Source organism: Prionailurus viverrinus, chromosome B1 (assembly GCF_022837055.1).
Source record: "Prionailurus viverrinus isolate Anna chromosome B1, UM_Priviv_1.0, whole genome shotgun sequence".
NCBI lineage: Eukaryota > Metazoa > Chordata > Mammalia > Carnivora > Felidae > Prionailurus > Prionailurus viverrinus.
The window spans coordinates 148,790,209-148,817,774 of NC_062564.1; the positions used below are offsets into that span (position 1 = coordinate 148,790,209).

The 27,566-nt window shown below is 34.9% G+C and overlaps 1 protein-coding gene across 1 annotated transcript in view; it reads right to left on the minus strand.

The window, feature by feature from the left end:
• Positions 1–6,610: 6,610 nt before the first annotated feature.
• The window catches only part of DCK (deoxycytidine kinase), a 33,687-nt gene continuing 12,731 nt past the window's right edge, over positions 6,611–27,566 (minus strand). Inside the window, exons 3-7 of the mRNA XM_047857551.1 lie at positions 15,309–15,502; positions 13,560–13,707; positions 12,032–12,147; positions 11,160–11,250; positions 6,611–8,885 (exon numbers count right to left, since the gene is read on the minus strand). Of these exons, the coding sequence (XP_047713507.1) occupies positions 8,859–8,885; positions 11,160–11,250; positions 12,032–12,147; positions 13,560–13,707; positions 15,309–15,502 (576 nt within the window). The 3' untranslated portion in view covers positions 6,611–8,858. The remainder of the gene's footprint in view (positions 8,886–11,159; positions 11,251–12,031; positions 12,148–13,559; positions 13,708–15,308; positions 15,503–27,566) is intronic.

Below are 27,566 nucleotides of genomic sequence, written 5' to 3' on the forward strand. Positions count from 1 at the left end.
GAATGAAAAGAAGTAATAGTACTAATAGTAATAGCTAACATTTATTGAGAATTGTTCTAAATGCTTCACATATACTACACATTAAAATTGCACAACTTTACAGATACATACTATTACTTATGTCCTTCTTATAGGAAATTAAAATATATTACCAAAGGTTATAATGACTTTCCCAAAATTAGTAAGTTTAAGGGCCAGGAATTGAAGTAGCAATTTGTCTTAGGAGCCTGTGTTCTTCACCAATACTGACTCTGTGATGTTAAAAATATTAAAAATAAATTCTTACTTAACAATGACTGTTGGTATATATCAGATGTAAAGATAATAGAACACAGTGTTTTGGTGTTTTAAAAACTATACCAAAACCTTCTATACTTAGTAGTGCCTTCAAAGTAATCATACCAAGAGGTTATATATTCAGTTTAGAATCTGCCATTAGTCAAAACATTTGAATTAGTTAAAAACATACAAATTTGCTTTACATATATTTCAGACTGAAAAAGGAAAGAGATCTAAGTGTCTTACTATTACCTTCTTTTATGGCTCAAAGAGGCTTTTTCCCAGTTTTACCAGCCTTTTAATTCACTAAACTGTCACTAAATGATTTATGGTCATGAAAAAAAAAAAAAAAAACTATATAGTCACAGAAAAGATCTTGAATCACATTTTTGAAATCTATGACTCAGACTCTAAACTCAGATCCAAGAGTGTTTTGAATAATGGCAGAATCTTTGAAATAAATAGTCTCTCAAGGTAACTATTCTGAAGAGGACAATACTCTGTTGCCTGTTTAAGGTCAAATCTGTTAGAAGCTGGTTACCATACTCAACAGATTTATTTCATTCACTAATTCAGCAACCAGTTCATGTCAGCCATTAGCAAAATAATAACTTATGCCCATACTGGCTATTCTGTTCCTGAGCCAGATTTGCTAACTAGTATTCTAAGCACTGTATAACATAACAAGATAGCATTGCTGTACCAAGTGGAGCATTAATTGTTTTATAACATTAGCCAATTTCCTAATTTACTCTTTTAACATAAAGTGATTCCATTCTAGCTGACCATAACAGCAAGGACAAAATGGCAGTTTTAGGAGATGCTTTACCTTTGAATGAAACTTATTAGTTTTGAACAAGGGATGACAGTAAAAACAGTGTATACGTACGTATATATATTCAACATCGCCAAAGCACCCTCACTACCAACATTTTGAAGTGATGCCAATTAACATTTAAAGGTGTTATGTCTCAGAAGATGGGTCAAAGATCAGGTTTCGACTACTTCTGTTACCCAATCACTTTTTTGACAGTAATTTTGTTAAGAAAATCTTTTTTCTTGAAAAAATAATCATCTTATCTAAGCTTCGTGTAGTTCCACAGAATAGTAAAAATAAATGTAAGCTTCTTTGTATACACAATTGCTAAATAAATGGTAAACAATTTTGCAGGACAGCCCTTAATATGATGTCTAATTAGTAAATATTAGAATATTAAATTCCCTGTCAACCTGTTAAGCATAATTATCTAACCATAAAAAACTGGTATTCCTCAATCGAATACTTGGAGAAGCAGCTGGAAGCTGTATAGCGGACTTTCTTAGAGTAAAATATTTCTAAAAGCATTGCCTTTTGATTGCCTATATTTAATCTAGCAGCTCATTTTCTTTCCCCAACCCCCCTGTATTTGAACATGTAAAATCTCACTCAATGAAGCATTTATTAATCAATTAATGCTTTTCTCTGGCAATAGAAAAGACCTCTCATGAGCTCCTATCTTATTCCAACCACTCACCATAAAAATAATTTTGCTTGGATTACAGCCAGAGCAGAGGTAATAATCAAGTATATAATGACCTCATGTGGCAAATGACGATAACTACTGATTTAACTATGAAATAATTATGGGCTTAAACTACTTTTGTTATAGAATTTTCAGTTTTCAAATTGTTATTTGAAATGGGCATTAAATACTGCCTAGAATTAAGGAAGAAAAGAAAAATGACCTTACGTACAAAAAGCAGAAGTTTAAAAAAAAAAAAAAAAGAAGTAAAAATAGAGTCACTATTGACTAAAATAAAATGAACCTACATGGTAGAGTCAAAATATTTGGGTCTTTGTTTCAGCTTTAATTTTTGTGGGATCTTGAGAAATCCCTTAGCCTTTCACATCTGTGAAATAGTGGTAAATTCTGTCTACTACAAACTTGTAAGGCTAAAAGATGGTTATATGAAAGGATTTGATAATATCTTGTATTCATATGGTGCTTTTATCTTACTTATGGTACTTACTATTCTACATATAAAACATTTTTAAGCTCATCTGAAAACTAAACCAAAAACGAAAGTACTGTTACCTAGTTTTACTTCTAATTGTCACCTCTTATTCTAGTGCAGTGGACATTGGTGTAGTACTTATCATATTCTATGCACAGAAATAATATTAAATAAATTCAAGGAATAGCCATATTATTAATAACTTCCTTGAGAATGGTCTTAATTCTTAAAAATAAAAAATGCTTCAATATTTATCAATTTAAAATTTGCCAAAGCAGAATTTGGTGTTATTTTGTGAAATCTGAACCAAATCCACATCCTCTTTGATGGAATATGTTCTGAGAATATCAATATCACATTAAGAATTTATAACTCAATAAACATACAATTATAGAGCTGCAATCACAATAATCTAAAAAATGGTGGGAGAAAGGGAGTAGGTAAAACTTATTCAAATTCAAATTACATACCTATCCTTCACTTATGTCTTTATTCCTGAAAGCACCTCACTAAGTAAAAAGCTTTAAATGAAAACTTTTCCCATTAATTTTAATAGGACCCATTATATTATATACCAAGATACCAAAAAAGCATCGATGAAAAATAACAAGTTTATAAGCAATAAGTAAATGGACTGTACATAAAATATATTGTAAAAACGGTTTATTATACATGCCAGGTGGAAAATTTGATAGTGGGGGGTGGTTAGTAGAGAAGAATAAAGGAATTACTCTTTGGAATATAAATTATACTTTCTGTACCATTTCCCTCCACCAATTTTCCACACTTTTGGGGACTAATTTAATGGTTATCTTGCATTCAAACTGCACTTAAAATTAAGTTATAACAACAACAACAACAACAAAAACACCCTTCAGGGAACTTCAAAACACATGGAAATACCATCTGAACATAACAGAGTCTTACAAGATGCAACCTCTTCATTCTTCTCCTTTGACATGCTTATGCAGAGCAAAATAACCTGACACATAATTCACATGTATTCAAAGTGATAATCTCTGTATAGAAAGTGTTAAGTCGGGGCGCCTGGGTGGCGCAGTCGGTTAAGCGTCCGACTTCAGCCAGGTCACGATCTCGCGGTCTGTGAGTTCGAGCCCCACGTCGGGCTCTGGGCTGATGGCTCAGAGCCTGGAGCCTGTTTCCGATTCTGTGTCTCCCTCTCTCTCTGCCCCTCCCCCATTCATGCTCTGTCTCTCTCTGTCCCAAAAATAAATAAAAAACGTTGAAAAAAAAATTTAGAAAGTGTTAAGTAAATTAGTATGTTTTTGTCTGAGACAGGAATGTTTAAATATTGATTTTTATTGCATACTTGTTTAGTGTGTTTTGGAGTATGAGTTTGAGTAGGGCAAGTCTTCGCACCCAAAGAGAAAAAAGAGTGATTCTCTATAATATGACATAACTTTCCAAGAGATATTATGGCAAAAAGTTATTAACTGAACAGTTCTTATGTGGCGGGGTGGGGGGGGGGAGTGGAGACTGTATTTGGCATTACTAATCTCAGTACTTTTTATAATTAATGACAATATTCCAAGGAACTACACAGAATAAGGAAGAACTTAATTATATCAACTTTGCCTTCATTTCTCAATATTAAACTATCTAACTGAAGATGAGAAAAAATTTCATTGTAGAAATAAATACTTGAAAGAAAAAAAACCTTATTAGGGTTAGCCTTAAAAAGCCTCCAAAGTATTATTAAACCTAAGTAGCTCAGGCCTCTAGGAAACACAAAATTATACAACTTCAAGACTTACTATAAAGCTAATCGAAACAGTATGGTATTGGCAAAAGAACAAACAGATCAATGTATACACAGTCAAGTGATCTTCAACAAAGGAGCAAAGGCAATATGATGAAGCAAAGATTATCTTTTCAACAAATGATGTTGGAACAACTGGACATCCACATACAAAAAAAAAAGAAAAAAGGAATCTAGACTCTGACCGTACACCCTTCACTAAAATTAACTCAAAATGGATCATAGACCGAAATGTAAAATGCATAGTTCTAAAACTCATAGAAGATAACACAAGAGAAACCCTAAATGACCTTGGGCATGGCAATGACTATTTAGAAGCAATACAAGATATAATCCATAAAAGGGGTGCCTCGTGCCTCAGTGGGCTAAGCATCTGACTCTTAGTTTTGGCTCAGGTCATGATCTCACGGTTCTTGAGTTCAAGCCCCCCATCAGGCTCTGCGCTGACAGTGTGGAGCCTGCTTGGGATTCTCTCTCTCTCCCTCTCTCTGCCCTTCCTCTGCTCACACTGTCACCGTCTCTCTCAAAATAAAAAAGATAAATTTTTTTAAAAAACTTAAAAAAGAAAAATAATAATCTTTAGGAGAAATAATAAGCTGGACTTCATTAAAATTAAAAATTTCTGCTCTGTGAAAAACAATGTCAAGAGAGTAAGCTAAATCACAGACTGGGAGAAAATATTTGCAAAAGGCACATTTGATAAAGAAGTGTTATCAATAGTATACAAAGAACTCTTAAAACTCAATAAGAAAATGAACCCAATTAAAAATGGGCGAAAGACCTTAACAGACATCTCACCAAAGATATACAGATGGCAAATAAACATATGAAAAGATGGTTAACATCATGTCATAATGACATTGCAAATTAAAACAAGATATAACCATATACCTATTAGAATGGGCAAAAATCCAAACCACTGACAACACCAAGTACTGACAGGGTTGTGAGACAATAGGAGATCACATTCATTACTGGTAGGACAGCAAAATGATACAACTATTTTGGTGGACAGTTACCAAGTTTCTTAAAAACCTAAACATACTCTTACCATACAATCCAGCAACTGCACTGGTTGGTATTTACCCAAGTGAACTGAAAACCTATGTCCATACAAAAATCTACACACAGGGGCACCTAGGTGGCTTAGTCGGTTAAGCCTCTGACTCCAGTTCAGGTCATGATCTCGCGGTTTGTGGGTTTGAGCCCCGCGTTGGGCTCTGAGCTAACAGCTGGAGCCTGGAGCCTGCTTCAGATTCTGTATCTCCTGTCTCTGACCCTTCCCTGCTTGCACTCCGTCTCTCAAAAATAAATACACATTTAAAAAAATCTACACACAGATGTCTGTAGCAGCTTTATTCATAACTGCCAAAACTTGGAAGCAACCAAAATGTCTGTCAGCAGGAGAGTGGATAAACTATGGTACATTGAGACAATGGATTATTCAGTGCACCCACCTCCAAAAAAAACCCCCAAAACAAGCTATATGAAGGCATGGAAAGAAGCCATGGAGGAAACTAAAGGCAAATTGCTAAGTGAAAGAAGCCAATCTGAAAAGGCTACATACTGAATACTTCCAATCATATGACCTTCTCAAAAAGGCAAAACAATGGAGACAAAAAGATTAGTAGTAGCCAGAGGTTGGATGGGGGTGATGAACAGAGCACAGATTTTTGGGGGCAGTAAAACTATTTTTGTATGACACTACAGTGGTGAATATATGTCATTATTCATTTGTCAAAACATACAAATGTACAACACTGAGTAAACCTGAATGTAAACAATGGACTTTGAGTGATAATGTGTCAATGTAAGTTCATTGATTAAAACAAATGTACCACTCTGGTGGGGGATGTTGATAGTGGAAAAGGCTGTACAAATATGGGAGCAATGACTATATGGGAACTCTACTTTACACTTAATTTTCTTGTGAACCTAAAACTGCTATAACAAAGTCTATTAAAAAGTTAAAAAAAAAAAAAAAAGGATAAGACTGGTAAAATCCGAAGTCTGTAGTCTAATTTAGCATTTTCTGGAGGTAATAAAATTCTATCTCTATATAAAAAAATGCTTTGGGATGATTTGTCCCTTAAAATATGACAGACCTATTTTCTAGGGGGCTCAGTATACAGTGCTTAAAGTTTCAGACACAGATGAGAATATCCTGAATGAGGGAATGTCTTGTACAATTAAAATTACCTTCTTAGAAGAGTAAAGTATAAAAAGTAGTACATGCATTCTGATGAAACATGAAATGAAACGGGAAATAGGATCCAAGAGATAATACAGACCACTAGGCTCAACACTCTTGTACCCACTCAATGGCACAGCTTTTATTTTGAATCATAACAAATAAATTTTTTAAGCTTTTTTTTTCAATTCTAAAGATATAAAGTCATTAAGTTAAACATTTCTAGGTTACTAAAAATCTCTAAATTATGTCTAAAGCAGAACAATGTAATATATATAAACCTTTGTTACCTTTTTATATTCATAATATTTTCTTCAAAAGTAGAATTTTTAAAAGATGTAATCATTTCAATGAGTATAGCTCCATCACAGTTCATGAGATTATATTTATTTATTATGCTAATATTTAAACAAATTCATTTGTATCAAACACAAACAAAAAATACCCATACAATATCATGAGACAGTTTCAATATTCATGAAGAATATAGGATTTGAAATAAAGTCTCCCTTACAAAGATCAGTGCATCTAGACTGTTTAACCTACAAAATCATCATCTTAGACTATCAAAAAAACCAAACCAAAACAAAAATGACATTTTAAAAAGGAAAATGATAGTTTCAAAGGCAAAGTGTCTCTTCCACTCATTTCAAAAACAGAACTTTTCTAAAATCTAACTAGAAAGGTTAAAAACATAGAAAAAACACTGCACCTTAACTGAACTTGAAAAAACATTTTATCTCTAGACCTAAAATGAAACCATGCAGATTTTTAAAAATTACAACTATTCTACCTCCTTGTCTTCCTAATGTCTTTCCTAATATATATTTAACAAAAATGATAATGCTTTCAAAATATAGAACATATAAAGCAAGACCATTATTATCAGTAATTTAAAGGAAGAGAAAAAAAATCTAAGTTATAACCCTACAGAGAAGCACAGCAAACTGAAGTAAAGAATGATCATGATGTTCTCAAAGCAGAAATGTTGTGACTTTCATTTAAACTTTAAAAGAGCAGGCTGCTGGGGTACCTGGCTGGATCATTTGGAAGAGCATGCAAGTCTCGATCGTGGGGTCGTGAGTTTGACATGAATGTTGGGTATAGAGATTACTAGAAAAAAATAAATAAAAACTTAAAAAAAATAAATAAAATAAAACAGTAGGCTACCTAATTAATCCAGACAGTAAAGAAAGCAGGATAGGGCAAGTAAGAGCTGGACAAAAGAGGGGCACCTGGGTGGCTGCTGGTTGAGCATCCTATTCTTGATTTAGGTTAACATTATGATTTCAGGCTTCATGAGATCGAGATCCACATGGGACTCTGGGCTGACAGTATGGAGTCTGCTTGGGATTCTCTTTCTCTCCCTCTGTCTTTGCCCCTTCACTGCTCATACTTATACTAGCTTTCTCTCTCTCAAAATAAACACTGCGGGGGGAAAAACCCCTACCATGTGACAAGCTATTTTCTAAAAAAAAAAAAGAGCTGGACAAAAGAGACTACACCGCTAAGAAGATAATCTACCTTGTGTCTCTTTTGACTTCTTACCACATGTAAAGGTAAAGAAAAACTACTCATTCCCAGTACAGGGTCAATAAAAAATAAAATGGAAAAACATCCCTTGCTATGTTCCACTAACGTTTTACCTATGAAAATGGGAAGAAATTTAGGGAAAACTATACTTTCACCTCAAATAAGTTAAAGACAGTTATATTTTAAACCAATATTTTAACTATAAGACTAATATCCCATTCTAAAAAGAATGGTCTGAGAAGACAGAAAGTAGGTAGCTACTAAGCTCCATATAAATTGAACCTTTATACTCATTTATCTTTTAATTACAGAAACATTTTAAGTTATCATTTCCTCTTTAATCCTCTAAAATCCCATGCAAAAAGATGAATGAAGCCTCACCCATACCACAGATTTAGAAATAAAAGCAGAAAAAAGATTAAATGACTTATAAGCTAGGCTTTGCCTTTACAAAATGGGAACAAAGTCTGACCTGCTCCTTTGTTAATGTGTTAGAGGCCCATTAATAAATATCAATGACGTGATTAAATACTAAGGTGGTGTTATCTTCCACATAAATTAAAAGGAAGGGAACACATGTGATCAAAAGTATTTAAAACTTCATAATCCTTTTTTAGGGACTTTAAATTCCACTTTTCACCTTTAAAGGTACACTGATTTACACAGGATACCTTACCATTTACTATGTAACATTAAAGTTCCCAGTTAAGAAACTGGTCACCAGTGAAATAAGAAGCACCAGGAAAAGAAAAAAAAAAAAAAAAAAAAAGCCAACCTGCTGAAGGAAAGGTAAAAGGAGGCTGGATCCTTTATGATGTAATTTAGCCAGCACTTACTCTGGAAACATCTACCTTCAGACTTTCTGTCGTGAGAGATAATTAAATGTCTTTATTTTTGTAAAGCAAAAAAGAAACTGCTCGTAAGCTTTTATATAGAATTCATCAAAACAATTATTTTTTTCTTGAAACAAAAATGGTAAAAAACCTGGGTTTTCTAGAGACTTGTATGAATATGGAACGATGAAGATACACAAAGCTGAAGTATCTGGAATCATTTGGCTGCCTGTAGTCTTCAGCAAAATCACAAAGTGCTCAAAAATTCTTTGACCTGAAGGGAGGAAATAAATATTAGTATAATTCCTTGACAAATTTGAAATATCTAACATTCATCCCTATTTTTTTTTTAATTTTTTTTTTCAACGTTTATTTATTTTTGGGACAGAGAGAGACAGAGCATGAACGGGGGAGGAGCAGAGAGAGAGGGAGACACAGAATCGGAAACAGGCTCCAGGCTCTGAGCCATCAGCCCAGAGCCTGACGCGGGGCTCGAACTCACGGACCTCGAGATCGTGACCTGGCTGAAGTCGGACGCCTAACCGACTGTGCCACCCAGGCGCCCCTCATCCCTATTTTATAGTACATAACAGTTGAAGACCCCAACTGTATAAGTAACTCTATCACAAAGATACAGCATTTATTTTCAAAGAATTATTACTAAATACTTCAGTAGTAAAAGATAAATGACTTAAAATGTCATTACAGGAGTTATTTATATCTAAGATTAATATAATTCTTTAACAGCCATAACACAAATTTCATAATCTCCTTATAATAACATAGACCAATAACGTGCAGCTTTAGCACCAAAAAATATTAGTAATCGTGATGGTTTAAACAACTCTGAAAGGTCCAGACATGCAAAATTTGTAATTTTTCTGAAGCACAAATTTGAATCATATTTACAATCTGTAATGTTAACATGTACGGAAGGGTCATGTACATTGTGAATGTAACCAACTGCCCAACATCACAATGCAACAAGATTCTGTTCTCTACAAATTCTAGATGACACACTAATTCTTCTGAAGAAACAAAGATTCTGCCTTAAACACTGTGGAAAATATAGAACTGTCGAATCAATATGTTGTAAACCTGAAACTATATATAACATACTATGTCAGTTATGTATTTCAATAAGGAAAAAGAGAAAGGCAACTACTAGCATTATTAATGAAAGTAAAAGTAAACAGTAACATTTAAAGGTGATTCTTAGTCAAAACACAAAAGTGTTAGATAAAGAAGCTGTCCTATAGATCCACTCTGAAGGCAATGGCCGATTTAATTTTCATTTATTTTAATAGTATCATAAATGAATTGTATCCTATATTTTTAACATCATTAATGGTATAAAGAGGTCATTTGAATTTTCCAAATATGCTTTACTTTATATCATGGGAAAAGCAACTATATGCTACAGAGTAGTTAAATAATAAATGTTGACATTTTCAAAATTCTTGAGATACAGCCTTTATGAATGTCAGGTTCCTGTTAAAGTAAATATATATTTTGTGAAGGAGAAAAATAATCAAATTTCTCTCAAAACTAAACAAAGTAGAGGCGCCTGGGTGGCTCAGTCGGTTAAGCACCCAACTTCGGCTCAGGTCATGATCTCACAGTCCGTGAGTTCAAGCCCTGCATTGGGCTCTATGCTGACAGCTCGGAGCCTGAAGCCTGCTTCAGATTCTATGTTTCCCTCTCTCTGACCCTTCCCCGTTCATGCTGTCTCTCTCTGTCTCAAAAATAAATAAACATTAAAAAATAAATAAATAAATAAATAAATAAATAAATAAACAAACAAACAAAGCAAAAAACTGGCTTCTTTAGACCTTGGATCATCACCAAGTTAATTAACATGGATAATGGGATCTTTATTATATGATTCCCATTATTATTCTCTCTCAAGTGTACATCAATAGGTTTTCTCTCGCTCCCTTTATCATTACAAGCAACACTCATTAATAGAATATAGTCAACTCCCAAATATGTGGAGGATAGATTAACTATGAATACGACAATGATTCAATGATCAGGCATGCCAATTTATCACTGACAAGGTCCCACATAAAAGTCAAAACTAAAAATTCTTTAATCTCAAGACTTGAGCTAATATAAAAATGGACAAAATCCATATCCTACAACTTCAAGTATCTTCCATACTGAATTTAGTTGAAAAAGATAAATTTTATTTCACAAGTAGTTTGTTATGAAAGTACCTAAAGACTGGTGATACAGAGAAGAGGAGAAGAAAAGGAAACAAAGCAGAGAAGCGGATGAGCAAGAGCTTTTGTTAATGTGATCATCCCTGTCTTAGAGATAAAGGGACCAAAGGATAAAAGAATCTCCTTATTTTAGCCAAGGTCACAAAGCTAGAATTTGACGTTAGGATTAGAGTCTAAAGTCTAAATCCATCTGAAGCTCTTAACTGTCTCTTACTGTAACGTTACATATTCTTTTCTGTTAGAAAGTTGTTTTCTCACAAGTTACAACACTTTTCTAGACAAGACAAAACAAATGTTAGTGTAGAGTCTTTGTACAAATCTACCTTTTCAACTAGACTGTCGTGTTTGTCTTTAAAGTCTTCATTAATATCCAGTGTTAAGATGGGGATTTCTTGTAGAAAATCAAAGTCGGTTCTGTTTTTTAAAAAAAGAGAGATGAACAAAATAATTAGAAAAAACAATAAATAAAAGAGAAACACTAACAACTCTTATACCATCTCTGGAAAATCAAAATGTTGTCAGTCATTTTATATTAAAATCATCCTGTCAGTAATTTATCTGGTAGCCCCTTCTTTTTCACCTTGATTTACTACTAAATAATAATATTAATAATATCTAAAAATCTCAGGTATAAAATATATAAAGCTAGGGCTTATGACATGTAATTCTTCTCAAAAACTAAAATCATACCATAACGTAGGAATGTTTGCATTTTAAAGATGAGAAAACTAAAGCCCAGGGAGGTCAGTCTGGGGCTCAGAGACTGCCTAAGGTTGCACACTAGTAAGTCTGGATTTGAACCAAGATCTGACTAAGGACAATGAAGTCCATGCTCTTAACAACTGTGCTATACTACTACCTAAGCCTTGATCTAAAAAATAAATTTAAAGTATCTTATCTTAAATTCTCTCTGAAAGACAGTACCTAAATAATACACACAGATATATTCCTACTTTACCACTTCAATTCCATATATTATGCTGTCAATAACACTGGGAGAGATTAACTACAAAAACTTTAAGGAAACAGGATCTCATTACAATAAAAAGAATCAAAATTCACACCTAATTCTGGGAGATCCTAAAATACTAACTTAAAAGAAAAAGGGCTAAAAATGAAAACTTGTACATGTTTTAGATTAAGACTTGTTAAAGATCTTTGAAATGGATAGTAAGTGAGAATAAGGAGGTCTTACTTCAGGGTTCTATGCAGGAGCCAGCTCTCATGCTTATCGTGAAGCTTCTCTAAATACTCAAGAGGAATGCCTTGTTCTTCATTTCTTCCCCGTAAATACATTCTATTCAAGCATTTCTAAAAGCAAGCAATAAGAAAGGGGTGGGGGGCGGCAAAGAACAATTATTCTTGTCTGCTGTCATTAAAGTTTTCTTCTCTAGTGTCTCTTTAGTTATGCTAGCCAGCATCTCCATTTATTCCTTCTAGAAAGTTGAAATACTTCATTTTTCCCCTCCTTGTGCTTTTCAATCATTTGGTGGCTATAAACCAAGTAGTACGATTAGAACAAATCTATAAACTTATGGGATCCATACTTGAAAAATACTGTATAAAATAAGTTTGGTAAAAAGTTCAATATATAAAATGTGTTCAAAATCTATTATAAATCCTCTTTTCAAGTACTTAGATGATCTTCCAATCAAAAGACAGTATAAATAACACTGATGAAAACAGCTTTGTGTTAGACTTTAAGACATTGACTATATCTTATAGTATTCTTTATGTTCTTCAACATTTGCGCTTGCTATATTCGTAACTAAAAACAAAAAAAATTCTTTTCAAAAATAAAAGTGAATTTCAAAATTACTGCTAAATTCTGGCTTTCTTGAATTTAAAAAGAACAAAATCATCACTTGGAATCAGAAACCTAGTTTCTTTGAAAATTCCGATTCAATAGCCACACAGTATCCTTTCAGACTAGAAGTCATGAAATTTATATTCATCAGAGCCTACTTTGTGGCTTAGGGAAGACACGGGAATAAAAAACAGCAAAACTGAAATGCAAGCACCAAAACCAGAAATGTGTTAATAAACGTAAGCTCTTATTTAGGTTAGCTTTATGAAGGGCATCTACTTAGTCTTCCTGGACTCATGACATAATTTCATATAAAAACAAGAATAGCTATATTACAAACTATCATGAAAGGCACATTTTCAAGTAAGCTCCCTTAAGTGAAAATGGCAATGGTCCTCTAAGTCTCTTCTCACTTGAAGCTGCTACTACCTACCCATTCCAAGCCATGAACTATAAAGGATTTCTTAAAATGGACCTCCATCAACTTTGTTAATTCATTCACAAATATTTACTGAGCTCCCACTATGTACCCAGGCCCTATTCTAGGCATTGGGAATTCAGTAGTAATTAACCACTCAAAGTTTCACACCAAGAAGCCTAAACTCTAGCAGTTACTTGAGCAAAATTTTTAATCTAGCTGTGATAGATAAGAGACCTTCCAAAAGTCAGGAAGGAATAAAGAAGAGAGTGGAGAAAGCACAGAGAAAAGGGCCTAAAAGAGCAACTTGCCAATGTGGGCTTCTACTTTGCTGAGGAAAAGAGAATGCCTCTCTCTACAGTTATGAATTTCTAATTTGCATGTAGGGAGTAGAGCAGGGAGTGGAGCTAAACTAAATTGCCTTCACTGCATACCACTAAAAGGACTTCTACATATTACTTTAAATTGTCAATGGAGTAAACAAATTTTAAGTCTCACCTCTGGTGTGGCTCGAAGATAAATGATTCCATCCAGTTCAAGGCTTTGACCAAATTGGTGATTCATCCAGTCATGCCAGTCTTGATAAATTGTCCACTCTGTTTCATTCATGCAGTCAGATTCATACAAATTAGATGCAAAAACATACCTGAAAGAGAGTCTACATCAACACATAATTCCTTTCCAAAAAACACAAAGAAATAGAAAGGAGATCTACTAACTGGACATGGAACATTCTCCCAAAATCCATGGCAAATAATAACAGGAAAAAAAAATAGAATATCTCCAACTATAAGAAATATGTTCTTGGACAGCAGTTCTCAAAAATATAGTGTAAGAATGCCTGGTAGTCCCCAAGACCTTTCCAGAAGTTCTGTGAGAGGCCAGATTACTTTATACACTAGACTTCAACCAAAAGAACATAGTATACAGATAGAGAAGGCTTTAATGAGAATCTAGCTGTCTTTTATTAAGTTAGATATCAAAGAGATTTGTAAAAATGTAAAACAATCCTCTTCTATCTAATGTTTTTGTTTTGAAAAATACAATTTTACAAGTATGTTATTTACACTAATACGTAATGGGCTTAGTATTACTAATTTTAAATAAATAAGTGTCCTTTAGGGGCGCCTGGGTGGCGCAGTCGGTTAAGCGTCCGACTTCAGCCAGGTCACGATCTCGCGGTCCGTGGGTTCGAGCCCCGCGTCGGGCTCTGGGCTGATGGCTCAGAGCCTGGAGCCTGTTTCTGATTCTGTGTCTCCCTCTCTCTCTGCCCCTCCCCCGTTCATGCTCTGTCTCTCTCTGTTCCAAAAATAAATAAACGTTGAAAAAAAAAATTTTTTTTAAATAAAAAAATAAGTGTCCTTTATATTTCTCAACATTAATTTCTAATAACATAAATATCAATAAGACACAAAGCTCTTTTGGCTCTTTAATAATTATTAAGAATAGAAAGGGACCCTGGGGTGCCTGGGTGGTTCAGTCGGTTAAGTGTCCAACTCTTGATTTTGGCTCAGGTTGTGACCTCATGGTTAGTGAATGTGAGCCCAGTGTAGCCTGCTTGAGATTCCCTCTCTCCCTCTCTCTCTGTCCCTCCTCCACTCCTCCCCTCCTGTGTGCTCACGTGTGGGCGCACTCTCCCTCTCTCAAAAATAAATAAATAAACTTAGAAAGAAAGAAAGAAAGAAAGAAAGAAAGAAAGAAAGAAAGAAAGAAAAAGAAAGAAAGAGAAAAAAAGAAAGAAAGAGAAGGAGGGAGGGAGGGAGGGAGGGAGGAAGGAAGGAAGGAAGAAAGAAAGAAAGAAAGAAAGAAAGAAAGAGAATGGAAAGGGGTCCAGAGACCAAAAGTTTGAGAACCGTTGTTCTTAGCCAACACTCTAGCTTAAAAGAATCTTTGCATAAACAAGGTAACTCTAAGGCTCCCTTAGAGATTTTTGATCTGGCTCAAGATGCAGTCTAGAATATAGATCCAGATTTAATCAGAGTAGATGAGAATTTTAAGAGCATTAGAGGAAAAAAACCTTCTCTGCAAATTTGAATGAAATGGCTATCATATTCCCTAAAGCTTCCATGGAAGCTAGCAATTATTAATACTAGTACTTCCCTAATGTCATGATTACCAAATTGCTGAAGGTAATTTTTCTCCTCAACACAGCCTCTCTTATTACTTTGATTACCAGGAAACAGGAAAAAAAAAAGTCAATTCCAAGCCACGATTCCAAAATGATAAGTGCAAGTTATTTATATATACCTGTCACTATATATAGATCGTTCAAAAAATAATACAGGTTTCTCTGCATCTTTGAGCTTGCCATTGAGACAGGCAAGCTGGGCTCGTATTCGACTGAGGCAGGCATATGACTGGAAGGTAAAAGACCATCGTTCAGGTTTCTCATACATCATTTGAAGAACATTCCCACCACTTTTCTGAGACGGTGTCAGTTCCTATTTTGAATGTGAAAAAAGAAACAAAAAACAAAATTAATGATCAATAGAGCTATTTAAACTTTTTAAAAAGCTCAAAAAGAGAAGTTAGATAAATAAATGCATCATGATTAGCAAAACCAAGATGATTAAGTCCTCTTCCTCCTACTCTTTCCCATTTTATTTTCAGTTTGCCTGAGGTCTAGAAGTCTAGCTTAACAATCAGTTCCTTAGAGCTCTTCCACAAGAAGTCACAAACTAATGGCCTATGGAAGAAAATATTTGTTTGGTCCAAATGGGACTTTTAAAAAATTTGAATTAGTTGTCAATATTTAAAACCTAAATATAAGTTCACATAATATATCTGGATTTGTGACTTCTTTTTAAAAATGTGAAAACCACCAACAGCATTTTTTTACAGAACTAGAACAAACAATCCTAAAATTTAAATGGAACCACAAAAGACCCTGAATAGCCAAAGCAATCAGGAGACAGAAAAACAAAGCTGTAAGTATTTGCCTGTGTTGCCTTAGCCCTCTGGCCAATTTAGTAGTCCGTAAATTTTAGCAAGCACCTTTAGCTGGGTGATCAATTAACTAAAACTTTCTTGGTATATCTATAGATCCTGTATTGTTTCCTAGAAAAACCCTGAAGGAAACTCTCTTGTACAACCTCTCTCCCCACTGCCCCAGGCATTGTGATAACATCTGTAGCTGGCACCACTGAATCTGCATGCATGCAATCAAGAAGTATTACAGATCATTGTGCTCCCCTTTTACTGATTAACTGCCCTAAAGTTCCTTTAAAAATCTTTGGGCCAGGTAGAAACCTCAGAATTGGTTTTTGGACAAGGGTCCACGGTCTCCCCAGGTGGTGGGCCGCCTGAATAAAGCTCATATTCCTTTCCAACCAAAACTCGTCTCCTGAGCATTGGCTTTTTGTGCAACAAGTATCTGAACTTGGGTTTTTCAGTAACAGTATCACAATCTCACACTTCAAGGTATACTACAAAGCTGTAGTAATCAAAACAGTATGGTAGTGGCACAAGAACAGATATACACATCAATGGAACAGAACAGAGAGCCCAGAAATGACCCCATGTTTATATGGTCAATTAATCTATGACAAAGGAGGCAAGAATATACAATGGAGAAAAGGCCATCTCTTCAATAAATCATGTTGGGAAAACTGGACAGCTACATGTAAATGAATGAAACTGGACCACTTTCTAACACCATACACAAAAATAAACTCAAAATGGATTAAAGCCCTAAATGTGAGATCAGAAACCATAAAACTACCTAAAAGCGAACACAGGCAGTAATTTCTCTGACATCAGCCACAGCAACATTTTCTGAGATACATGTCCAAAGGCAAGGGAAACAAAAGCAAAAATAAACTATTGGGACTACACCAAAATAAAAAGAAAGCAAAGGAAACCATCAATGAAACAAAAAGACAACCTATTGAAAGATATTTGTAATGATATTTGAAGATATTTGCAAATGATACATCCATCTGATAAGGGGTTAGTACCCAAAATATATAAAGAACTCATACAACTCAACAACAAAAAAGAATCTGATCAAAAAATAGACAAAGGACCTAAATAGACATTTTTCCAAAGAAGACATACAGATGGCCAAAAGACACATGAGAAGATGCTCAACATCACTAATCATCAGGGAAATATAAATGAAAACCACAAGCAGATGTCACCTTACACCTATTGGAATGGCTAAAATAAAGAAACAATTACAAGGACGCCTGGGTGGCTCAGTTGGTTGAGCATCTGACTCTTGATTTCAGCTCAGGATTTTGGCTGAGGTCATGATCCCAGGGTCATGGGATTGAGCCCTCTGTCGGCTCCACACTGACCATGAAGCCTGCTTAAGATTCTCTCTCTCTGGAGAAAAAAAAAAAAAAAAAAAGGAAAAAAAAGACAATAACAAGTGGATGAGGATGTGGAGAAAAAGGAATCCTTGTATACTATAGATGGGAACGTAAATTGGTATCACCGCTGTGGAAAACACCAGGGAGGTTCTTCAAATACTTAAAAACAGAATTACCATATGACCCAGTAATTCTACTACTGGGCATTTACTAAAAGAAAACAAAAATACTGATTCAAAATGATACATGCATCCTTCTGTTTACTGCAGCATTATTTACAATAGCCAAGGTATGAAAACAACCTAAGTGTCCATGGACAGATGAATGGATAAGGAAAATGTGATGTGTGTATATATACATGTGTGTGTACACACATATAAAAAAATGTATATATATACACACACACAAATGTATATGTACAATGGAATATTACACAGCTATAAAAAAGGATGAGACTGCCATTTGTGACAACATACATGGACCTAGATGGTATTATGTTAAATGAAATAAATCAGAGAAAGATGATTTATATTTATATCATTTCACTCATATGTGGAATCAGGAAAAAAAAATTTAAAAAAAAAACCAAAAAGCAGAATCAGACCTATAAACGCAGAGAATAAAATGATGGTTGCCAGAGGGAAGGAGGACCAGGGACGGGCAAAATAGGTGAAGGGGAGTGGGAAGTACAGGTTTCCAGTTATGGAATGAGTAAGTCATGGGAATAAAAGGCACAGCAGAGGGAATATAGTCAATGATACTGTGATAGCATTGTATGGTGACAGTAGTACACTTGTGGTGAGTGTGGTATAAGATATAGATTTGTTGAATCACTATCCATACAACTGAAACTAACGTAACATTAAATTTTTAATGTGGAAACCAAGCAATACTGTGCCTGTATTTTATCTCACTAAAAATCACCTAGAGCCAATCACACATGCTTCCATTAAGCGGGACATATGCTCTCCAGTTTATCAGCCACTGCCATTCTCTGTTTATCAGCCCCTGCCAATCTCACAGCAGGCCGGATTTATTTGTTTAGTTACCTGGTCTCTTTAGGTATTTTAGGCCCCAATCTTCTAATAAAACAGAACAGGTCCTCCCTAAAATTTTGTGATTTAATAACCACATTGTTAGAACCAATATTTTCAGTGTTAAGAAAAAAATGTATAATAAAAAATAAAGTAAAATCTCTGTAATCTTACACTTGAATTTGAAATAGCATCCAGAACTCATAAATTATTTTCCTTCCTATAAAATAAAATTTCCCTAGCTCTGTCCACCAAAAGGCCTATCAATAATGACAACCTTGTAGGAATGAATATAAATGTCACCCGGATTATGATCTCTAAATACCATTTCCCACTGAAAGGAACTAGGGTCACATTCCTTATTCATGTCTGGAGAAATAAATGTATAAGATGAGCTTAACACATCTTGTTTCAGGAAATAAGTAAACGATCAAAATCTCCTGAGGCTGTGCCAAAGGCAAGAGAGCCAACGTCAAAGGGCTTCAATTTGTCAAAAGATAGGACAACTATGAATGTCCAAAAGGAATGATGAAGGAAGGGAAGACAAAAATTGTAAATTCAAATCTAAAGAAAACCAGAAAACAAAAACCCAAACTCTCTAATCATCTTTGGAAGTTGCTAGGGTACCAATTAATTATTCTGGAAATTTGCATATAAAGAGGAAAAAATATCAAAAATTTTATTCTGGCCCTTTCTATACAAATGTTATTTAAGGTTAATGAAAGAGTAGATGAAGGAACAGGTCTTCTTCACTGAAGAATCCCAACTAACAGGCTTGATTATTAGAATATCATCTTTTGCAACTCCAAATGATATACTGGATTAGGGCAACAATTAGCAACAGATCCTAAAATCATTAGAGAAAAGCTAATATGGAATTTTATGGTGTATGAATTAGGCTAACAAAACCTGAAAAGACTGATTGATTTTACCATCACAAAAGACATCCTCCTGGTGGAATGTGAAAGAAAATACACATAGTCACCTAAGAAATTTAGCCAAAAAAGAACTAAAACCAAATCTAATCAAGGTTCTACAGATCTAATTACAAATTCACAGGAAATACAGAGATTGAGAAACATGTTAAACTATGCCACAGAGATGCACTCAGCCAAGACCAGAAAAAGGGAAACTGTACAAGGACAAATGACCCAATTTCTTCAACTAATAAACTACAAAGAAAAAAGAGGAAGAGGAACCAACAGATTACAATTTAAAAGGCATATCAACCAAATGTAACATGTAACAGTGTAACCTTGACTCTTGATATTAATAAACTGTAAGAAAACTATGAGACAATAGAGAACTATGAACACAAACTGGATGTAATGACACAGTGGAATTACTAATCTTTTAGATGCAGTTTTTTTCAAGAAATCTTTTTATCTAGAGTTTCTTCTGAGTCTTTCATTTCTACAGATGTATATATTATCTAGAACAGAGGTTCTCAAGGTGTGGTAGGGGAATGCCTAAGAAGTCCCTGAGATCCTTGCAGGGGTCTACAAGAAAACAAAAAACAATTTTATTTTATTTATTTAAAAAAATTTGTTTAATGTTTATTCATTTATGAGAGTGGGGGGGGGGGGAGGGGGGGAGACACAGAATCAGAAGCAGGCTCCAGGCTCTGAGCTGTCAGCACAGAGTCCCACGCAGGGCTCGAACTCACAAACTGTGAGATCATGACCTGAGCTGAAGTTGGATACTTAACCGACTAAGCCACCCAAGCACCCTGGAAAAAAAATGATTTTAATAACAAATATACCTTATTCCATTCTCATTCTCTCATGAATGTATAATTTTCCAGTAACTATATAACATGTGATAAAATTGCAATAGTCTAAGTGTAAAAGCAGATATAAAAATTCTGGTTTGCTATTAAGTCGGGCATTAAAGACATGTACAAAATGTAAAACAATGCCACTTTTCTCACTAAATTTTTTTTTGGAAAATAGTTATGGTACATATGTTAACATGTAATGGGTTCAGTACTATGGTCTTTATTTTTTATTTTTTTTTTCAGTACTATGGTTTTTAAATGAATTAACTGATAATTTTTTAAGTGTTTCAAGTTATAGTTTTAATATGGTAAATACTGATAGACCTACTTAAAAGTCTTTGGTTCCTCAATAATCATTACATATATATATATATATATTTTTTTTTTTTTTTAGTTAAATAAAGTAACATTAGCTTTTAAATGAAGTTGTCTTGGAGCACCTGGGTGGCTCAGTTGGTTAAGTGTCCAACTTCAGCTCAGGTCACTATCTCATGGTTGGCGGGTTTGGGCCCCACGTTGGGCTCTGTGCTGACAGCTCAGAGCCTGGAGCCTGCTTCCAATTCTGTGTCTCCCTCTCTCCACCCTTCCCTCGCTTGTGCTGTCTCTCAAAAATAAATAAATGTTAAAAAAAAATTTTTTTTTTTAATTTTTTTTTTTTAATTTTTTTTCAACGTTTATTTATTTTTGGGACAGAGAGAGACAGAGCATGAACGGGGGAGGGGCAGAGACAGAGGGAGACACAGAATCGGAAGCAGGTTCCAGGCTCTGAGCCATCAGCCCAGAGCCCGACGCGGGGCTCGAACTCACGGACCGTGAGATGGTGACCTGGCTGAAGTCGGACGCTCAACCGACTGCGCCACCCAGGCGCCCCTAAAAAAATTTTTTTAATAAAATAAAATAAACGATGGGGGCACCTGGGTGGCTCAGTCAGTTAAGCATTGGACTTCGGCTCAGGTCATGACCTCACAGTTCATGGGTTCGGGCCCCACATCAGGCTCTGGGCTAACAGCTCAGAGCCTGGAGCCTGCTTCAGATTCTTTGTCTCCCTCTCTCTCTCTGATCCTTCTCAGCTCACATTCTGCCTCTCTCTCTCTCTCTCTCTCTCTTTCTCAAAAATAAATAAACGTCAAGAAAAAAAAATTTTTTAATGAATAAATGATATTGTTTTATATCTTAAAATAATTAAGAATTCACAAGATTAATCTGTTCAATAAGCAATTTACTGCCTAAAAACCTCCCATATATAGTATCTACTTCAAATGTCTCTATTAAATAATGTGACAATATAGTCACATATTCTGTGTAATAAGCACAAATAATATAGAAAAATGTCCAATTAAATTCCTAATTTTAAATTATCATAAAAATTTAACCTCATTAATATAACCAGTGAATTTGAAAAATACCTATCAGGGTTATTTCAAAGTCTAGTGCTCTCTGGAGAAAATAAAATTGAGCCAACTACTTGACAAGTGATTTAAATGGTGAATTTGTGTAGGCCACTTTCCTTGTGCCTGAGAAAAAAGGCAAATAAAGCCTTGAAATTACTGTGTAGCTAATCTAGCTATAGTTAACTAAAATGAACAAGAGACTGACAGAACCAGATATGATCAGAAAAGAGATGGAACAAGATCCTGAAGAATACGTATATATAGACTTGTTAACACCAATTCCATGAGAATCAACTAAAATTAGAAAAAAGGAACATTCAGATCCAAATTTTAAAGTGTGATTTTGTTCCATAATCAATGGACATTCACAGCTTAAATAAGTTTTCAAAAATGTTAAATAAATTCACACTGATAAAGGTAAATGTACTCTTGACATAACCCTAAACTTTGGAGTGAAGGCAATCACACATTTCCACATAATACTCTGTGATCATAATTACAAATCAAATGCTGGATAGATTTAGTCATGACTTGACCCAACAGATAAAATTCTTGTTTTTGCAAATTGTTAAACTCAATTTCTAAATGGGATTACTTCACTCCTACTCAAGCTTTTGACAAAAACATGTATGAATATGACATTCTGTAACTATAAATTTTAAAATTCTTCTCAACTATTTGATCTCTGGAAGCAGTAAAATTATTTACTGCTCTTACAAAATATCACAAAAGTTTACTACTAAAACGTTTCAATGCTTTGCTCAGATCTCTGGCCTAGCACCTACTCTGCACAAAGTATTATGTGTTTAAATAATTAAATAGGCAAGGTCATCTTAGGTCCCTTCTGGTACTCCTCTCACACTTAAAAACTCCCAATACCTAGGTAGTATCTATTTGCTAATCTCTCCAACCACAGTCTCCACTAAAATACTCTATATAGGGGCACCTGGGCAGCTCAGTTGGTTAAGCGTCCGACTCTTGATTTCAGTTCAGGTCATGGTCTCACGGTTCAGAGCATCGAGCCCTGCATCAGGCTCTGCGCTGACAGATTCCCCTTCTCTCCCTCTCTCTACCCTTCCCCTGCTCACGCTCTCGCTCTCTAAAAATAAATAAATAAACTTAAAAAAATAAAATATTCTATATAATCACATTGTTATTAGAGTTTTATATAGTCGGATTAAGGTAGTTTACATGAAGGGATATCTAATTCAATATGTGCATTTTTAAAAGAGACTTGGTATTCTAAATGAATCTCTAATTTGTAAAATACATAGGAAATAGTTTTGAGCATCCGAGGACCACTACTATAGTCAAAGTCAGTAAACCCTACCTTTCCTTGCTTTCCATATCAAAATAAGAGAATGAAGAGAAAGAAGCAACTGAAATTTCTTCCTTTTAGTGACAATATTCTTTGTTTCACAGTCATAGAATACATTAGAATACTATAATATTAGAATTGTCAGGTTAAGAAAGAAAAAATAGGGGCACCTGGGTGACTCAGTCAGTTAAGAATCTGATTTTGGTTGAGGTCATGATCTCAGTTTGTGAGTCTGAGCCCCAGTGGGGCTCTGTGCTGACAGCTCAGAGCCTGGATGGAGCCTTCTTCACGTTCTGTGTCTCCCTCTCTCTCTGCCCTCTCCTGCTGTCTCTCTCTCAAAACTAAATAAACATTTAAAAAAAATTTTAAAGAGAAAAGAAAACCCAGGACCTCCAGTTAAATTTGAACTTCAGATAAACAACAAATAATATTTTAGTACAAGAATCTCCCAAATATTGCACGTATTTTAATACAATACCTTACCTTACTATATAGTCTTTCCAACACACTGGACTTTCATTTTTGTTTTTTATTTAATGCTTACACAAGCTTGATTTTTCCTATTATCATTCCCATTTTACTGATAAAGTAAAGTTTAGAACAACTAAAGTGCTAAGATTACACAGCTAACTAGTAGCAGAATTAGGGCTTACATTCAGATTATATGTAAAATTTTATTGCAATAGCATTTAATGTAACTGAATTTCACCTACAATCTTATTACTAAGCATATCCTTCCCTTTTTAAACAGTTAAGCCCCATCCCATTTTAGGAAGGAAAATAAAACCAATTCCAATTTTATCTATAAGGAAAAGGGCAATCCCACATACCTTGGGGTAGGTCAGTCACTCTCACTTCCCTCTCTCTTAAATTCCAGTGACTCAACAATAATCCTTAAAAGGATCTACACATGCCAAATCAAACTTATAAACCTAATGCTTCCATTTACAGGAACCATATCCCACTATTATTAGTTCAACTGCAACTGCTTTAGCAAAGAAGAGCTCTTATTCATAGCCCAGAGAAGCAGAAGCCAAAACATCCTAGGAGACAAATCCTCCCTTTGTGGACTAGGAGTGATCATTTCTCTGTCAGAAAAAAAAGACTGAGCTCTGCCCTAACAGTTGACTATCTTGAATACTATTGTTTTCAGAAGAAAGATACTTTAATCCACCACATGCACTGTAGGATCAAATATTTATAGTCCCAGACCAAAGGAATAAATAGGGAGCTGCTTTCATAGGTCCTTATGGTTAAGGGCAAAGGATGCTTCCTCAGTCTTTTCTGTAATATCAAGCTATATGAAGGTTCTCCAAAAAGTTGTATAAAGTCTTTAATCTTATATACTAACTTTTAAGAAATAAAATATAATTCCTATTCTCAATTCTAGTCCAAATAAACACCCCTGAACACTTCCTAGAAGTTCATGCTCAAAGTAGGTGGTTTTTCTCTGGGGGGAAAAAATCCACCAAGTGTAAATATTGACCTCAAAGTTTCAGTTAAGAACTAAAAACCACACAAACACATGGCACTTTGAGGCAGAATTTAAATTACATACCGCAAACCACATAATTAACTGAATCTTCTTCCCAAAATTGAAAAAAAAAAGCATAAAATAGCAAGAAGTTAACTGTCAACAATGAGTCTGTTTAGAAAATACTCTTAGCACATCATCAACTGAAATAAGGGTGTAGTTAGCTGCCTTAAACTGCTTAAAGAATAAATTTATTTTTACTAAATTTCATTAAAAAGCCTTTGCTAACTTAATTATAAACTGACTTTCCACTTATTCAGCATCCCCCAGGGAAAAAAAATGTTTCATACAAATGAATCTTTTCAGCTAAATGAAATTTATCAATTTAACCACGTTTCTTATGTATTATTTTTATAGGGAGAAGACAGTAGTATATATTTTATTTTTGTACCCTCAAAAGGATAGCATTTCAAAAACTACTCAGTAATAGACATTACTCTTAAACAACTTTATAAATACCAACTGCTGGATTTATAAAAGAAGTTAGCAATAAAGCACAAGTTTCCATTGAACACATAAAACACTAGGCACAAACTGTAGAAACTGCTATTCAATCTTACACTAAACGAGACCAAATTGGTATTACTTTTTAGTTCTTATCTAGTTTTCAGTTTATTTCCTCCTTTGACGTCAGGTCAGTGACATGACCATCTTTTAACAGTCCCTCCCTTGACAATCCTTCTAATCAGAAAATAAGTTTATCAGATTGTGTCAAAAGTATTAAGTAAATACTCTTTGAATAAGCCACATTAATTTTAATGCATAATTTTGTGACCTCCATTTGGTCCACTCAGATGATTGGTTTCCTTCCTTATTCTCAGCTTATTTGTGTGTGCCTTATCAACTATTACAAACATTCCCTCTTAGGGCGCCTGTGTGGCTCAGTTGGTTGAGTGTCCACCTCTTGATTTCAGCTTAGGTCATGATCTCACAATTCGTGATAGAGGCCCTCGTTGGACTCTGTGCTGACAGCACAGAGCCTGCTTGGGATTCTCTCTCCCTCTCTGTCCCTAACCACACCCCCTCAAAATAAATAAACCTAAAAAAAAAAATTCCTCTTAAAAGAAAAGGTAGTTAAATTTGTGTCTTTAAAGCACACTTTCGTCATGTGTTGTTATTCAGGTTTGGCAGACATAAAATAATTTGGTAAACTTTTGACCAATCAACAAGCATTTTCTCTTAACCAAACTTTCTCTACTTTTCTTGTATGTCAGCTACTCCTTCAGAGAGGGTCTATGAGTGGACCAAAAAAAATAAGCATATACCGACAATGAGGAAAAAAAAAACAAAAAACAAACCTCTCCAACAAAACAGAAATATCAGGTCACATTACATTCCTTTGAGTACTGACACCAGCTTTTAGGCACACTTCCCCAGTTCTTCAGAAAGGTGGCAGATGATTGTAGTTGTTTATTTTAAAGCAATTGAACTTCAAAAATAGTTTCAGGGGGGAAAAAGTGACATAGAGTAATGAAGAAATAAAAAAATTATAAAGTGAAACAGAGTCTCTAGGTTTTCTCCCTTTGTACATTAAATTAACCAGAAAAATAATTTAGTATCAACTTTTCATGAGTTACAGCTGATTACATGATTGGTGCTGGTATTTATTTAGAAGCAAAGTAGACTCCCTGCTTAATCCTAACATATTATTTTTTTTTTAACATATATTTATTTTGAGAGAGAGTGTGTGCTTGTACTGGCCAGAGCAGGGGAGGGGCAGAGAGAGAAGGAGAGAGAATCCCAAGCAGGCTCCGCACTGTCAGGGCAGAGCCTGGGGGGCTCAAACTCACAAACCCTGAGATCATGACCTGAGGCAAAGTCAAGAGTTGGGCGCTTAACCAACTAAGCCACCCAGGCGTCCCCTAACATAGCATTTAAAGAAGTGTCTTCACTTTGCTAAAGGAATTACATATATTTGGTGCTAATGAAGAGGAGCAGGGTGGGAGTGGTATCCATGTATATATGGAATTCTCTGCAGTATAAATAGTAATTCAAAACACAAAATTTAATTCTTGGATTAGTATGCTCTATTCCTGGTTACATTGTCCCTGGCATGTTTTTAGAAAACGAATGTGCTTAGGAATGTGAGCCAAAGGGCATATTTAAGTTTTCTAAGAGTTTAGTTTTTAGAACTGAGAAGTAGAGAATAGAGAACGTCTGTTGAAGACCTCTTCCACATAAATGAATTAAACTTGGCACCGTGGGGTTTCAGTTACATTAAAAAATAAACTTAAGGTGCTCCTATCTTGAAATGTGTGTGTGGCAGACACTGCTATGTGTTCCCTAAATCCAGGTTGTTTTTCTTCTTGGACACAAACTAGGCTTTATTGACCAGCCTCCCTTGTAATTGAGTGTGGCTATGTAACTCCGTTCCAGTCAATGGCAGTAGGGCAGAAACAATGTATACCATTTCCAGGCTTCACTCTAAAAACCTCTGGAATGTGATGCTTTTCTCTCCAGCAGCTAGAAGAAGCAAAGAAAACCAAGAGCCTAGAGCAGAGGCTCTCAAATTCAGCTCCAGGGGTAACAAAGTATGGTCCCCATAACAGCAACAGCACCATCACTTGAGAACTTGTGAGACATGCAAATTTTCAGCACCAACCCCACAGCAGACCTAATAAATCAAAAACTGGGGGTAGAGCCCAAATGTGTGTTTTAAGTCTTCCAGGTCATTCTAATAAACACTAAAATTTGAAGCATGGTCAAGAGGTTGGATGAGTCACAATTTAGAAAGGGCCTGGGTCCCTGAGTCACAGCATGGCATGGCATCCACCAAATGGCATTTGCACTATTCTCTGAGAAATAAAATTTTATTATTTTGAACTACAGGGTTTTAAGAGCTTATCATAGCACCAAGTATTACCTTAAGTCTACCTGATACACTTCATTTATTAGAAGTGAACTTGGTTCATTTGAAAAACACTTAGGATAAATTTGCTATGCACAGAAATAACAAAAATAGGTTACGTGTGTAAAATTAAATGGGCTTATTACATACTGAAAAGTTTGAAACTTTTCCTGGAGAACTTGGAGGACAATATGCTATGTGACATAAGCCAATCACAAAAGGACAAATACTGTATGATTTCAATTATACAGGGTATCTAACGTAGTCAAATTTGGGGACACCTAGCTGGC